This window comes from Lampris incognitus, chromosome 20, assembly GCF_029633865.1.
Source record: "Lampris incognitus isolate fLamInc1 chromosome 20, fLamInc1.hap2, whole genome shotgun sequence".
Taxonomy (NCBI): domain Eukaryota; kingdom Metazoa; phylum Chordata; class Actinopteri; order Lampriformes; family Lampridae; genus Lampris; species Lampris incognitus.
In genome coordinates this window covers 6,129,318-6,145,892 of record NC_079230.1, presented here as the reverse complement: position 1 = coordinate 6,145,892, position 16,575 = coordinate 6,129,318, and the positions used below count along the sequence as shown (strand labels likewise).

Here is a 16,575-nt window from a genome sequence, read left to right as displayed (position 1 = left end):
GGACCTTCTTGCTGTTGCTACGCTAACCACTGAGCCACCGTGCCGCCTGCGCCACCGTGCTGCCTACGGTAGAACAATGTTCCAATATGGTTGGAGAAGTAGACCTGCTGCAACAGATTTATCCGGACTACAAACAAGGTGTAGCAGCCATTACTGCTCAAGTGACGTCAGCTCACCAGTAAATAGTCTGCACCCTTGTGAAAATGGGATCCTCGGACCAAAGCTAACACATGCAGTCTAATGTATTACAAACTTAATCAAAATAAATGGTAACAATGTTCAAAAGTAATGTGGGAGCATCTTTTCTCCTGCTGTAGTTCCTTCCAACATGTACCCACTGCATTGGTTGGCGCGACTCAGCCAAAAAAACAAAAACAAAAAATCAACAGCGTTATATAGAGACTGGAGAGTGTTGTTTAGGATGCTGGTTAGTATCATGTAACCTGACTCCACGTTCCAGACGGACAAAATGACGTTCAGCTTTAATTGTTATAGATTAGAAACGTGTTTTATATTGTAGACAACTAACCTCCAGGTAGCATAGTTCCCAACTTCAGGCTCTGGAACATGTTCCCTGTGCATTTCCGCTTCTCCGCCAGCCTATGTTCATCTGCATAAAACATTTTTTGTAAGTACAGAAAATATTGCAAAAGAAGATTTGATGCATAGTTATTTAGCATTTAAAAAAATGTGCAAAAAAAAAATATCACCATAAAGTGCCTTTGAGACTTCCCAATTTCCAAAAGAGAAAGCAGAGATTTTCCAGTGAACTTCATATTCATTGTATAAAGTAGACCTTATGCCGTTACAAATGCACGTTGATCAAGCTCTAGCACTTTTTTTTATAAATTAACTGCAAGCAGACGATGTACGAGCAAACCGCAAAATATGCCCACCCTGTCATGGACAAATTCAAAGTAGAGTAAATGCATTTTAATTGCATAGTGATTATAAAATGTACATTATCTGAAAGGTATTTAGCCCCTTTCTCAACAATATATTTTTGTTAATTAGAAACATCTTTTGATAATAATGAAATTATGGCAAAATGTTTGTTTATCTATAAAATCTGCGAGAGTTGCACTTTCTTTTCTAAATAAAATCTAACAACAAAGATATCTGGTCAAACTTTAAAACAATACTATTTGGCCCTCATTTTCTATAAAGAAATCACACAAAAGATTTGGCTAACTTGTGAAAATAATTTGTTTATTTTCAATAAAACATGGAAATGACAGGGTGGACAATGACACGACATGGTGGACAAGGTGTGACGTGTCATTGAATGACCTCATATAAATGAAATATATCTAAAGGAAATTTATGTTATAGTTTTGTCAGAGGTCCTTTTCTGGTGTAGAGGGAAATTATCACTTGAACAGACTGGTTTGATCCACTCTACCTGCATGCGGCCACTGAATAAAGGTGCCCAAAGTGAGCCATTAATATGGCCTTCTAGCGTTAAACTCTGTACATACATCATTTTGAAAACTCAAACATTCAACTGTAGTGTTACATCCCCAAGATGGTTTAGAGGATGCAGCAGATTAGTAAAATAGAAGGTTAACAGAAAAGGGCCTCAAGTGAGCACCACTAGTCAATAAACAAAAGTTACATTAAACAAAATCCAACACTTAATGGTATAACTGAAACACAACTAAGAATAGAGATACAAACGACGTTGAGAAGCATTTTTAAGTGGAGAACGGTCGATTGAAAGGGAAAAATCCTTTAAAGTACCACTAAGAGATCACTTATGATGCGTCTCCAGTCTCTCCCTCTCTGCATAGAGACAAGGCTCAATTCTCTCGAGTCCAGATTTCATTTAATTTCCATTTGATTTCATTTCTTTTCATTTCATCACTCTCATTTAATTCTAGTTGCTCTTCCACATACTTCCAAGCAGACGGTTCAATCTGTTGAGAGCGCCTGTTGAGAGCCTGGGGTTCTGGTATTAGGCAAAGGATCTGCCAATCATGGTACCAACAGATGTCCTCCCGCCCGGAGACTCCGCCAATGGAACTTGTTTGTGCCATTGCGGTGCAAGCACTTAACTTTCACACTGTGCCCTTCCACATCCATGATGACACCTGGGTATGCGTCGTCAGAGTTGCGACCAAGTCACTGTTATGCAAGTCATAAGTAAGTCTCAAGTCTTAACCTTCGAGTCTCAAGTCAAGTCCCAAGTCATGAAGGGCAAGTCTCAAGTCAAGTCCCAAGTCACCGAGCTCAGGTCAAGTCAAGTCACAAGTCCCTAATTTCAGGTGTCAAGTCATCAAGTCTCAAATGTAGGGTGTTTTATACCAATTTAACACATTTTTTTAAAAATTCAGGTAATATTAAATTGTTTCATTACAACAGTACAGGAATAAACCACAGATAATGTTAGAAATAATTGTTAGTTTATTGTGTTCAAATTTGGACAACAGTTGGATTTTGTTTTACATTTAAGAAATAATAAAAGGCACACTCCAAATCACAAATGAGCGCACAACTCTTAATAACAATGCAAAACATATTGATCATTCCAATACACAATAAACAAAACACTCTCTCTGCTTGTCTAGTTCGACCTACAATTCATTGCACTTGTAAAATATCAAGTTGGCTAGGGCTTTATCGCCTCCCTCCAAAGCCACGCCTCCAAAACACGCAAACAAGCACTGCCTGACTAGCCTACTGCTGGAGATAGGTAGATAGGTTGACAGGCAGGTAGGCCATCCAATCATTTTGTCCAGTTAAAATGATTGGATGGGTTTATAACGGTCCTGCGACTTCCACAGATTACTCTTTTTATTTTCTTAATTTAGTGTCAGAGCATTTTATTTATCGATTGCTGTCGGGATGTAAAGCGAATTGCAAAAAATATTAACAAAAATGCTTCTGAAAAAAATTGCCTTCCCTACCTTTAATTATTTGACTCCCTAGATTAGTGGAATCAGGGGTGCTGTTGATGTAATTCAACAAATACACGGGCTGTGTGTGATGAAAGGCGCACCCTACTTATGTACGCTTATTAAGTACCGATGTACGTGACGATGTGTACTTGATAAGCGTGCATTAAAATATATAGGGGTGCGTTTTTGGTCACAGCCATGGAGGTTTGAGAACCACTGGACTAGACACAAGGGAGTATTTCACAAAGCTGGCTAGCTGAGTATGATGCCTGACATCTGCGCAAAGTAAACCCTGGAAACCTTTCAGATCTGGAACATGGATTGGAGTAAAAAGAGCTGTTCCGGGGTTCACTCTGCACAGAAGTGAGGCTTACTTAGTTGGCCAGCTTTGTGGAATAACCTACTACCCCATGGCTCTAATCTGAGCCTATGCTTAGTAGGCCATGTTTCATATTGGGGGCAGTGCACGGTGTGTCATGCTCTGAGCATTATTTCAATTGCCATTGTGCCATACAGCAAGTGTTGTAATATAGGAAATTATAGGTATTAATTTGGGTTTCATGAAACAAGTAAATGTATTTATAAATGTTTATAATTCAATGGAGAAAAATCTTTCCAAAGACAGTATATAACTAGATTAATTTGAATCATGGAGATACTTTAATATTTATTTGTTTACTTGACAGGGACAATGCACAATAACTATATTGCACCAGAATTAGCTATAAGCTAATTTGCGTCTGTAGTCCCTCGGCAGGAGTCGTCGGTAGCACATAATTCGGAGCATCGAGTCTAAATGCTCAATTAAAAACAGTGTAAACATAATCACGATTGAATACCACTAGTTCAGTGCCCGTTCGGAATGGGCTGATTTTCTCGAGAACCGCATTATATTACCCATATTTAAAACTATATCATATTGTATTATAGTATGATACGTGAAACCATGCACTGAAACAGTGTTTGATAAGCTAATCATCAGGGGGCAACAGAGGGTATGCTAATTCATTCCAGTGACTGCTAAATCAGCCAGACATGGTTTGCCCACTGGGCCAACATAATTGAACATTCGCTGTTAGGTGTTCTGAGACAGAACAGTACGTTCAATTGTATTGCTGAGATGAGATTGGGACGATGTTGGGGCGATACAGCCTGGCTGGAGTATTCCTAACGGGCAGATTGGGTCTGTGTGTGTGTCTGACCACTCACACGCTACTGTACCTGTAGCCTAGCTAGCAAACAAACTGACTTCTCTTTGTGGCTTTTCAGATGACGCGCAAAGTTTGACGTTTTTGAAATCCCATCTGATAATTTTGCTGCACATGTTTTACAAACAGCAATCCTTTTCTTCCCAACAACTTCCAAGTTCTTATAGCCGTAAATCATTATTTTGGGAATCGTTCCAGCAGCAGCTGCACTTGCCATGATGCAAACTCTCCGCGCTCATGTTGAGTAGAGCTGACGTTAGTTTTTGAGCAGCATGATGGTGCCTCCAATTAGATTTGAGTATTTTTGTTTTCCCGCCCATCTAAACGTTTGATTGGCCCTACGCGATGCCTGTGCGTAGGTAATTGTGTGCGCGCTGGAAATGAAGAATGATTACAAAATAAAATAAATAAAATACGAGAGAGGTGCATCCCGCATTAACATTGAGAAAACACTCAAACAATTCTCTCGAGTCATCCAGCTGAAGTCAAAGTCCAAGTCCAAGTCATAGATGTCAAGTCTCAAGTCAAGTCTCAAGTAATTCTCATTTTGGCAAGTCAAGTCGCAAGTCATCAAATTTGTGACTCAAGTCGCACTCGAGTCCAAGTCATGTGACTCGAGTCCACAACTCTGGTCTCCAGTCTCTCCCTCTCTGCATAGAGACAAGGCTCAATTCTCTCGAGTCCAGATTTCATTTAATTTCATTGAATTCCATTCCGTTTCATTTCTTTTCATTTGATTTGATTTCTTTTCATTTCATCACTTTCATTTAATTCTAGTTGCTCTTCCACATTCTTCCAAGCAGCCTGTTCAGAGCCTGGGGTTCTGGCATTAGGCAAAGGATCTGCCAATCATGGTACCAACAGATGTCTTCCAGGAGACTTGGCAAATGGAACTGGTTTGTGCCATTGCGGTGCAAGCACTTAACTTTCACACTGTGCCCTTCCACATCCATGATGAATGACACCTGGGTATGCGTCATTGTTGTAATTAACGACGCACCACTCTTCAGTCTGCCTTTCTAAAATCTACATGCAAGAGGGACTCGTGCTTCAGGTTCCTCCTGAGCTCCCTGTAGACATCAAACTGCCATTTAATGTTGAAAACATGGCGCCTAAATTGGAGAAGCCTCTCCTGGAAATCTGTGGTAAGGTCGTCCTCCGTTGTTATGATCTCCCTTTTCACTGTGATTGTTGAGACTTTCTCATCCTTCGTGATCTTCTCTGTCACCCACTGAGATAAACGAATGTTCTCTTGCCCAGGAGTTTTCAGGATCGGGTGACAAGTTAGGAGGCATTCACTAAATTCCCCATAAGCACAGACCTTGGCTTTGGGATCACACATGGTTGCTTCAGACATTTCCATGGCCAATGCTCTGCAAAGCATTGGCCATGAATTGCAAGTTCTCGTGTTTTTTAAAGAGACATGTGTCACAGTCAGAGGAGGAGGGGGTTACCACCCAAAAGGGTTTGAGACGGCAAAAGGAGGTGTATGACACATGGCCAAGGTGCTCAGGGAGAAACTTCCTGTGTAAGTTCTTCATTGTATCGGTAAGCAACCTCTTCTGCTTCTTTTTCTTCAGCCGTGTGACGGTTTGTTTGCGGCCAGTCGTCGTTCTGCTGACATCACCTCGAAGAAAAAAACGATGTAACATTCTTCATAATCTCATTCCGATTGACACCCTTCCTCCAACAGTAGGTAAGATCCACAGGATACTTTGCTCTCTTCTTAGAGTAGCCAAAAGCAGTCTGGGTATGCTTTTGGAGCTTGTACTTCTTCAGAATATTTCCACTGACCACTTTCACAATCAACTGCTTCTCTCTGTTTGTTTTTGCATTTTTGTATTTGCTTCTAATTTCTTCCACCAGGGATGTATGGAAAAGAAGAGCTCTTTTGATGGGTGAATTCACTTTTTGACGTCCCAACAAAGAACTGACTTTTGCACGTGGTGATTTGGACGCACTCTCTTTCTTGACCCTATGGAAACTCTTCTTATATTTCTCAATTTTAGTTTTCTCTTTTGCCAGCTGTGCCTCCAATTTTTCTATACTTTTTTCAGTTTCCTCTTCAAACTCCTTCGAATGAGTTCCCCTTGACGCCACTGCCTGCAACACAAAATATTTGTTAAGATTTTTAGAAAGATTTTAGGGAGTTCGTTATCAATGTCAATTTATGGGGACATAAATACCTGATAACTGTCCTTCAAATAAATCTAAACTTTCTAAGAAGTCTTATTGCTAAACTTGCAATGATCTAACCTTGAGGGCCCTGGCTCAGGCTGATTTTCTGGAATTTCAGTAATTGCAGGCAAATTGGGTGGTGTCTCCAACTGTAGCAAAGCAGTGGCCCTGGTTCTGGCTCTGGCTTTCCTTTTTGCCTCCTTCCATTTCTTTCTTTTTGCTCTCTTCTCTCTCTCACTGAGCTCATTAATACTCTTCTTCTTTCCAGTCTCTCTGTCTTTATTCCATCTCTCCCTCTCTTTCTCAAGGTACTTTTTTCTTCTGTCCGGGTCAGCATCATGGCGTTCCCGATATCTCCTTGCTATCTCAGCTCCACTTGAGCTCGTTCCTTGAAAAATACAATTCAAAACATTCCCTTGCAAACTTTAACTGGTGGTCCAGGTAAACTAGGCTTGCCTTATCAAACTAGGCTTATCATTATCATCATCAAAAAGCAAGTATGACGTAAGTATGAAGGGAGTTGGGGTTATACCCATTTTCCCAACAGGTACATGTAAGTATAATTACGCAATAAAACACTCGAGATTATGACGAGATTATTATCATCGTCTAAAGGCCTGCTGATATACCCATATCACAAAAAGTAAATCTGTTTTGCAGGACCTTTATTTTGGAATTCTTGGACTGAGAACGGTACTATATGATCTGCGCAGTATTATGGTTAGCGATGGCTAGGTTAGCTAGCTGTAGTTTTGGTAGTGCAGGAATATATACACTACGCAACGATCAACGTGATCTCCCAAATGGTTTTCAAAGATTATGGTCCATAAAAAATACATGCTATAGAGCTGCTGGTCGCAGCTAAAATACAGCTGCTCATATACTGTCGCAGCAGAATAGTAGTAGTAGTTGTACCATCAGTAACCATCCTATGCCTAGCTGTAGTATGTGTAACATTATCAGAAAGTGGCATAAACTACACACATGTCCACCCTGTCACAAACCATGTCCACCCTGTCATGGAAGGCTTGCTAACAGGGTGGACATTTTTGGCTAAAGTTAGCACTTAATGAGCACATGATGGACCTTCAGTTAGCAACATGATTCAGTTGGCAACGTGACTGTGTACTGTTTACAAATATATTTCTGAAACGTTTTTATATCAATTAGTATTTCACCATGACAGGGTGGACATGTTAAGCTTGACAACATCCAACTACAAACATAATATGATGAAAATTAGGAGATATAAGTGTAGATACTTACTCTACTCGCGCCAGTTGTTTGAACCTCAATTGAAGAAAGAGGAAGTAGTGGTGGTGATGCCACTGACAACAGCAGATGGTTTCTTAAAGGGGCAGTTACCCCATAATGACAGGGTGGACAGCAATTTCAGGGACGCGTGCAAAATGTGTAATATTATTATGAAAATAGAACCTAAATGATCAAAATGACTCGTTTTATCAAAGAACTTGTTGAGGACAATGAAAACTTATCAAACATATTTTAACTTTGTGTCATTTAACCACTTATTACACTCACTGAAGTTAGCAGAGCAGCGTGTGGGACATGCCAAAATCACATACACCCAATCAAACAAAATGGTATAAAATGAAGTAAACACTTTTCAAAAGACTTATCATTGTACCAGTATGTGTGCATATGTTTGGCCATTTATAATAAAACCTCAGAATTTCATTATTTTGCTATATTCTCATGATGACTGAGTGATTGTGATGAGGACACCAAAGGCACTTTATAGTGATATTGACTCATCTGTCACCTTTCTAGTATTTCAACCAAATGTTAAAATATCTATATACATTTTGAAAGGGACATACTGGTGGTTTTGCATGTTTTATTCCATTTACTACAAATGGCATGGACTTTACATGACTCTCAACTATTTTCCAAAGCATAATATAGTATTTTAGATGTTTAGGTGCATTTTTCCTACCTTTCAGGGATCCACTGGTTTCCATTCATTTCACTATGCAAATTAACTTGCGGAGACAGGTAATCCATCATGGTTAACAATCTGTCTGTGTTGTTTTCTGTCCAAGTTAGATTATCATTGCGAGAAAATGCAGTGACGAGTTTTCCAGGTGGTGCGTTCCAGTGCTGGCAGGAAGCGCCGACATCCAAGATCTGAGTCAACTACTACAGTGTTTCCCAACCCAGTCCTCAAGGAACCCCTATCCTGCAGATATTCTTTGCAACCTTGAATAGGTACCCGTTTGTAGTTATTCAACCAATCAGCAATAAATTATGTCAGATGTTGCACACCTTGCATAATTGAGTGCTGTGAGATGATTGGTTGAGTAAGTACAAGCAGGGCTACATATGCAGGGTTACAATGAAAATCTGTAGGATAGGGGGTCCTTGAGGACTGGGTTGGGAAACGCTGAGCTACTAGACAGCATTGCATTCACAGCTTTTTTTTTTCCTGCCCCCCCCCACCCCGACTTGTATCCGGCCAATTACCCCACTCTTCCGAGCCGTCCCGGTCGCTGCTCCACCCCTGCAGACTACCACATGCCTCCTCCCATACATGTGGAGTCGCCGGCCGCTTCTTTTCACCTGACAGTGAGGAGTTTCATCAGGGGGACGTAGCACGTGGGAGGATCACGCTATTCCCCCCCAGTTCCCCCTCCCCCCAAACAGGCGCCCCGACCGACCAGAGGAGGTGCAAGTGCAGCGACCAGGACACATACCCACATCCGGCTTCCCACCCGCAGACACGGCCAGTTGTGTCTGTAGGGACGCTCGACCAAGCCGGAGGTAACGCGGGGATTCAAACCAGCAATCCCCATGTTGATGAGCAATGGAATAGACCGCTACACCACCCGGATGCCCCTGCATTGACAGCTGTAGTGTCCTAAGTTCAAATCCAGATGATAAACAATAATCAAACATGGAAGTTGTGAAAAGGATAACGTGAATCTAGTGGTGTCTTGCATGAAGAAGAATGCTGCTGTTTGGCAGCTGACTCTCACGGCTTTCTCCATCATGAGAACACATCACCCAGAAAAGTTTTCAAAATCCTCTGTGCATTCACCGCATTGTCCTGCAACAATAAGATCAGCTCGACAAAACAAATAATGCCGGCAGAATGTTCACCGTGATGGATTACCTGTCACAAGCAAGTTTCAAGTCACTGCAAGTTGAATTCCATACCGAACTGAAAGGAACGGAAACCAGTGGCTTCCTGAGAGGTAGGAAAAAACGCCTTGGAAAATGTTCATGAGTGATGCAAACTGTACGTCATTTGTAGTAAAGAGGGTAAAATACGTAAAAACACCGTTATGTCCCTCCAAGTATCTTCACGTAATAAGAAGCGTGATCTTGTATGAAAACATGCTGCCACAGGAACAAAACAAGGCGTCTTGGCTTACCTGGGTCTGAGGGCAGGTACTGGAAGTCCATTGGCTCGCTGACCTCGCGGTCGGAGGGTCTTCGGAGCTGCATCTTGACTCTCACGGGCTCGGTCAGGTTGGTGTCGCGGTAGGGCGGGGTGCGAAACACGATGGCCACCTGCCTATGCACGTCAGCCTGGGAGAAAGTTCCCTTTCCCTCCCAGGAGTCCTGGAAGAAGCGCACCTCAATGTCTTCTGTCAGCGAGAGAACAGGAGAAGTGGCATTATTATTATTATTGCCTTTATTTAAACTTGAAAAATCATTGAGAGCTGGCCCTCAATTAGAATGATGTCAAGTAGCAGTAAAAATGACTTGAAAGATACAAAATAATAAATACAGTTAATAAAAGATACAAAATAGAAAGAACAAATCGGTGAAAACAGGTACAAACAGAAGCTGAATGGTTTGTAATCACAGATTTAAATTGACCAAACTTGACCTAAATTGACTGATGTGGTGCTGAGTGGCTGTTCTTGTGCTGCTATGATCAGAGCCTCTGTGCTGTCCTTCAGGTCAGCCTTTTCTAGCCACTGGGAGCATTTCTCGATATCAGCTATGTCTTCGATTTAGCAGCTCAAGAATGTCAGCTTTCCATGCCAGAGATCAGGGGTTCAAATCCCGGTTGGGACAAGTCTCTAGTAAGAGTCCGTGGCTTAGACTCCTAACGCTATCCAAGCCAACTACCTCGGACATGAGCGAGAGTAACATGAATAGAGTCATACTGGCTTGGACGTCACCCGGGTTACCAAGGCCCACGTCGGGTGTTGGGGAACCAGGGCAACCTGATAAGAAATGGGCTACTGTAACAACACATTCACGGACAAGGGCCGAGAACCTAATGGTCGGCATGTAGTGAGGTTCGTGTCATTTTAGCCATGAGCATAGGCTCTGTCCAATCAGCAGCATCAGCTGACTGACTGGTTGCACCTTGCATGGAAGCTCTGTCTTCACATCTATATCGGTTTGTGGAGAACATTCATGCCAGTAGCACTGATGAAAGTTTAGGACTTTTTCATTCATTCATTTTATTTATTTATTTATTCATTTTGCGCTTGAGCACTGTGTCGTTAGCATGCATGTCTCAAATTAAAGACGATGCTTTTTCGCATTGACCTCACCGTGTGGACTGTTTTCCAGACCAGGGATATTGGTGTGCAAGTATCTCCACTGCTGACCTCTGCAGTTTATTTTCTTTACCGACACGTCAAGATAACATCTCTGATGCCTCAAGCACTACCATAGCACAGTATCATAGCATCCTGACTGTTATGAAGCCAAAACACATGCGTAATGTGTGAAAACACTGCAGTCAGACAAGCCATCAACAATGCATTAACACCGAGGCACTAAAGCAAGCCATGTGGTGAGGCACATAAAGTTACTGAAATTAAACAGATTTATGAAGGCAACATTCTGCATGCGGCAGCTACAACAAATGCTAGGTCAACCCTGTAGCTTGTACAAGCAGCAAATGAGACTACATTAAATACATGATAGAATATTGCAGTAGTAAAGTATATTGGAATTGTAGGAACAGAACAAATAGATATATTTATGCACAACTCTAGGGTTAAAGAGGATTAAAAGCCCCATTAAAGAAGACACCCTCCAATCATATTTTTTTGTATAGCGGCATTGTGGATGTTAGTACTGAGTTACATTCTTAATGATAAATCTACATTTCAACCCATCCATCCATTATCCAAACCGTTTATCCTGCTCTCTAGGGGCGCGGGGATGCTAGAGCCTATCCCAGCTGTCATTGGGCGGCAGGCGGGGAGACACCCTGGACAGACCACCAGACCATCACAGCCCCCCCCCCCCCACACACACACACACATTCACACTTAGGGCCAATTTAGTATGGCTGATTCACCTGACCTACACGTTTTTGGACTGTGGGAGGAAACCGGAGCACCGGAGGAAACCCACGCAGACACGGGGAGAACATGCAAACCTACACAGAGGACGACCCGGGACAACCCCGAAGGTTGGACGACCCGGGACAACCCCGAAGGTTGGACTACCCCGGGGCTCGAACCCAGGACCTTTTTGCTGTGAGGCAACCGCGCTAACTACGGCGCCCCAACATTTCATTAACTATTTTAAAATGTAGCACAGTGGGAAGGGAAAAGTACATTGATTGACAGATGTGAGAAAGTGTAAAAAAAAAAAGACCTAACAAATGTAATTAGTCTGCATCATTTGTTTCCCAGTTTAAATGTGAGGTTTCCGTGCCTGCATACAGAGTTCAGTATTTGCACAATGAGTCCAGCAACAAGCACTTCATTCTCTGTGATAATACACGAGACCGCTCATGTTTGAAGAGCGGCTGTGCAAACATAATTTACCTTTCTGCACTTTGTCACAGAGTAGAAAGATTTCGTCCCCTCCTTTGCAGTTCCCAGAGTTCCTATTCACTCGGCAGATTTTCAGTTCGGCCGTGTTCGGGGCCCCTGCAAGAGAGGGAGAGGCGAGTTACCACATGTATGTAAAGTACGGCACCCAGGTACACATTATGCAAGACCTGCACAGTACGCTGCTGTTACTCAGCATGACAAATCTATAAAGCCATTACAGCCGGTGACCCACTCTGTGGTTTTCAAACCTTTGCAGCGCTACAGACGACCAGCGGTTTAGAAAAATATCCCACCTCGATAAATTCACTTGCTACTGTCACCATTTGTTAGTTTCATACCATGTACAACCTCATATAAATATACATTCTCCTGCCCTGAGCACATACTAAGTATATGCTTTTATTATTACAATTATTATAAAAATATTAAAAATGTAAAAATGTTAGTGGAAATTTTAGGGGGACTGAGTCTGTAAAAACATATTTTTTTAAGGACTCGGGTTCACATGCTACCTTTTGCTCTTCTGCCGTCTCGTTTTTAAAAAAAAAAAATTTTAAGTAGGAAATAGGTCTCCCTTATTTATATGTCGTTTTGATATGTTGCAGTTCTCATTTTTGGAAAAAAAGCTCTGAAAAGTTTCATAATGACAGGAATTTGAAACCACCGAACGGAACACAAGGGAGCGAGTGAGCTACGTCATAAGCAATACTGTTAAATGGTGGAAGAAACCCTCAAAGGAGTCTTAGGAGAGAAGCCGACATATCTGAATCTCGAGTTTCGCAACTGAACGGCGTGTGAAACAGACGTGATGAGTCACAGGCGTAGTGATAACGACAACAACTCTGTTGGCCGTGCTTAAAACGAAGGAAACCGCCTGTACTGAACCATTCACTGTACTTGACATACAAGTGGGCCAGTACAAAAACCTTTTGTGTGCACATTTCATATTTTGAGTACGTGTTCAACTTGGAATGCCGACACGCTTTTCAAGCACTTTGTTCCCCCACAAATTCCAGTCCTGTGGAATTTAGAGTAATGAGGCTGCCTCCACCTTGAACTCCTGCGGTTGTGTGAAGAGAATCGGTGGTTGAACTAAGGGGCAGGTTGCTACTCTTCTCATATTTGTTCCTATTAAGACCTTCAGCTGATGAGATAAGGCCTCCTGGTTTACAGGAACAAAGTAGCACAAAGGAAATTAAAGGTTGCCATAGCAACAGCCACAGCAACATGTGAATGCATGACCTGTATACTTTGTGCATGAACGTGTGTGTGTGTGTGTGTGTGTGAGAACTTGTTAAGCTATATTTGTGAGGACCAATTTGACGTTGTTTTTTTTGCCCCCCCCCCCCCTTTTCACTCCAATTTTACCCGACCAATTACCCCACTCTTCTGAGCCGTCCCAGTCTCTGCTCCAACACCTCTGCTGATCCGGGGAGGGCTGCAGACTACCACATGCCTCCTCCGATACATGTGGAGTTGCCAGCTGCTTCTTTTCACCTGACAGTGAGGAGTTTCTCCTGGGGGGACGTAGCGCCTGGGAGGATCACGCTATTCCCCCCGGTTCCCCCTTCCCCCTGAACAGGCACCCCAACTGACCAGAGGAGGCGCTAGTGCAGTGACCAGGACACATACCAACATCCAGCTTCCCACCTGCAGACATGGCCAATTGTGTCTGTAGGGACGCCTGACCAAGCCGGAAGTAAGATGGGGATTCGAACCAGCAATCCCCACGTTGGTAGGCAAACTCACCATTTCTTTCTAAAACACTTGAAAGAACAGTTGCATCTCAGGTACACGCTCACTTGACTAACAACACTCTGTTTGAACAATTCCAGTCTGGTTTTCGCTCCATGGACAATACGGAAACAGCTTTGGTGAAAATCACTAATGATCTGTTGATGGCAGCTGACTCTGGGCTCTTAACCATACTTGTCCTCCTTGATCTGAGTGCAGCCTTTGACTTGACACTATCTCACATAACATCCTCCTCCTAGAAAGATTAGCTTCCATTGGAATAACTGGCACCCCCCCCCCTTGACTATTTTAGATCATATCTCTCTGGCCGCACTCAGTTTGTCCAACTTAAAAATTTCAGATCACAGTCCTTTCCTGTTACTACCAGTGTTCCCCAGGGCATTGTATTGGGACCCCTCCTATTTATCATTTACCTATTACCTCTTGGCCACATTTTCATGAAATTTGGCATTCAATTTCACTGCTACATGGATGACACTCAGCTTTATCTATCCACCAAGCCTACCTCCACTCTTCCACCCACTTCCCCTTCTGACTGCATACTAGAAATTAAATCCTGGTTTTCATACCACTTCCTCAAACTTAACAGTGATAAAACTAAGGTCCTCCTAGTAAGCACTAAATCTACTGTGGCCAAACCTGATAGTTTTTCTCTGACTATTGACAATTCTATAGTTCCCCCATCGCCTCAGGTTAAGAGTCTGGGTGTCATCCTGTACAGCACATTATCTTTTGAAGCTCACATCAACAATGTCACTTGGTCTGCATACTTCCACCTATGCAATATTAATCGTCTTTGGCCATCACTTATACCTAAAAGCACTGCCATACTCACTCACACCCTGGTTACAACCCGTATTGACTACTGCAATTCTAACCTCTTTGGTCTTCCCCTCAAGTGTCTTCATAAACTTCAATTGGTCCAGAATTCAGCTGCTCGTATCATTACCAGAACTCCTTCCATAGATCATATCACTCCATAGATCATATCAACTCCACTGGCTTCCTGTTAAATACCGTATTGACTTCAAGATCCTGCCCCTCACCTTTAACGCCCTTAATAGCCTAGCTCCTTCATATCTTTCTGAACTCCTTCATATCCACATGCCCTCCCGCACTCTCAGGTCCTCTTTTGCTCACCAACTCACTACACCATCGGCCCACTTGACTACCATGGGGACTAGAGCCTTCAGTCACTCTGCCCCCCGCCTATGGAACTGTCTCCCACAAGAAATTCACAACATTGACTCTCTTTCAACCTTTAAATCCCATCTCAAAACCCAACTTTTCAAAATGGCATATTCAGTCTGATCCACGCTTCATTGAGTTTTGTGCAGATGATAATTTGATACTTATCTGTTGTGTTAACTTTTTATTGTCTACCCTGCTTTGTTTTGATTTTATGCTGTCTGATACAGTGCTAATTGTTTTTTTTACTGTGTTCTGTAAGGTGTCCTTGAGTGCTCTGAAAGGCACCCACAAATAAAATGTATTATTATTATTATTAGACCATCACGCCACCCGGACACCCCCAATTTGAGTTTTTAACCATAAAAGTGAGGACAATTTGGACATAGGGACTATTTTCGGGTTAGGAGTTGGCTTTAAGGATTAACGTTAGAATTAGGATTAAGGTTAGGGATGTAGTTCTGATGGTAAAGTTAACATTAGAGGCTGGGGAATGAATGTATTCAATGAGGGTCTTAACAAGTATAGAAAAACAACTGTGTGTGTGTGTGTGTGTGTGTGTGTGTGTGTCTCACTGTTGTCAAAGATGGGATGGGACACTGCAGGTTTCAGGGCAAACAGCTCTCCTGTAGGCAGTGTGATGGAAGCTTGGAAGCACAGCCGGACTGAATTCAGGTCAAACTCCTCCTCCCACACCTTGGCCTCAGGAACTGCAGTCAAAACAGAGCACACAATGGGTGTGTCCCACAAACAGGCAGCATAATTGTCTGGCAACCGCTACCCCTCTCACAATGTCGGTAGGAAACCACACACAGAATTCCTTTTCACAATGTAAGAGACCAAACAGGAAGGCTTGACTAAACATTAAGTGGAGCGAGAGGAGCTCAGTGGGGTACTCTCATCTCAATGGATTCGATATATGTGTGTGTGTGTGTGTGTGTGTGTGTGTCTACTTACTGTTGAAGGGGTTATTGTGGGTCTGCAGCCTACAAGTGACAGCCTCCCCTACATCCTTTTTCTTCACACACTGAATGCCCAGGTTCTGAAAACTTTAGGCAGACAGAAAGTGTGTGAGACACAGAGAGAGAGACAGAAAGCAAGAGAGACAGAGAGAGCAAGAAAGTGAGAGAGGCAGAGAGAGAGACAGAGTGAGAGAAAGCGAGACAGAAAACAAGAGAGACAGAATGCGAGAGAGACAGAAAGCGACAGACAGACAGAAAGCAAGAGAGACAGAAAGCGAGAGAGACAGAGAGACAGAAAACAAGAGAGAGAAAGCAAGAGAGACAGAAAATGAGAGACAAAGTGAGAGAGAGAGAAAGCGAGTGAGAGACAGAAAGCGAGAGAGACAGAAAGAGAGACAGAAAACAAGAGAGACAGAAAGCGAGAGAGACAGAGAGACAGAAAACAAGAGACAGAAAGCGAGAGAGACAGAAAGAGAGACAGAAAACAAGAGACAGAAAGCGAGAGAGACAGAAAGAGAGACAGAAAACAAGAGAGACAGAAAGCGAGAGAGACAGAGAGACAGAAAACAAGAGAGACAGAAAACAAGAGAGACAGAAAATGAGAGACAAA

At 42.6% G+C, this 16,575-nt stretch overlaps 1 protein-coding gene across 3 annotated transcripts in view; it reads right to left on the bottom strand.

The window, feature by feature from the left end:
* Positions 1 to 16,575, bottom strand: part of rela (v-rel avian reticuloendotheliosis viral oncogene homolog A) — a 238,703-nt gene that overhangs the window by 2,223 nt on the left and 219,905 nt on the right. For all 3 annotated transcript variants that reach the window (XM_056300588.1, XM_056300587.1, XM_056300590.1), the window contains 5 exons: positions 15,961 to 16,052; positions 15,579 to 15,713; positions 12,052 to 12,156; positions 9,679 to 9,894; positions 530 to 610 (listed from right to left, as the gene is read on the bottom strand). In XM_056300588.1, the coding sequence (XP_056156563.1) occupies positions 530 to 610; positions 9,679 to 9,894; positions 12,052 to 12,156; positions 15,579 to 15,713; positions 15,961 to 16,052 (629 nt within the window). The remainder of the gene's footprint in view (positions 1 to 529; positions 611 to 9,678; positions 9,895 to 12,051; positions 12,157 to 15,578; positions 15,714 to 15,960; positions 16,053 to 16,575) is intronic.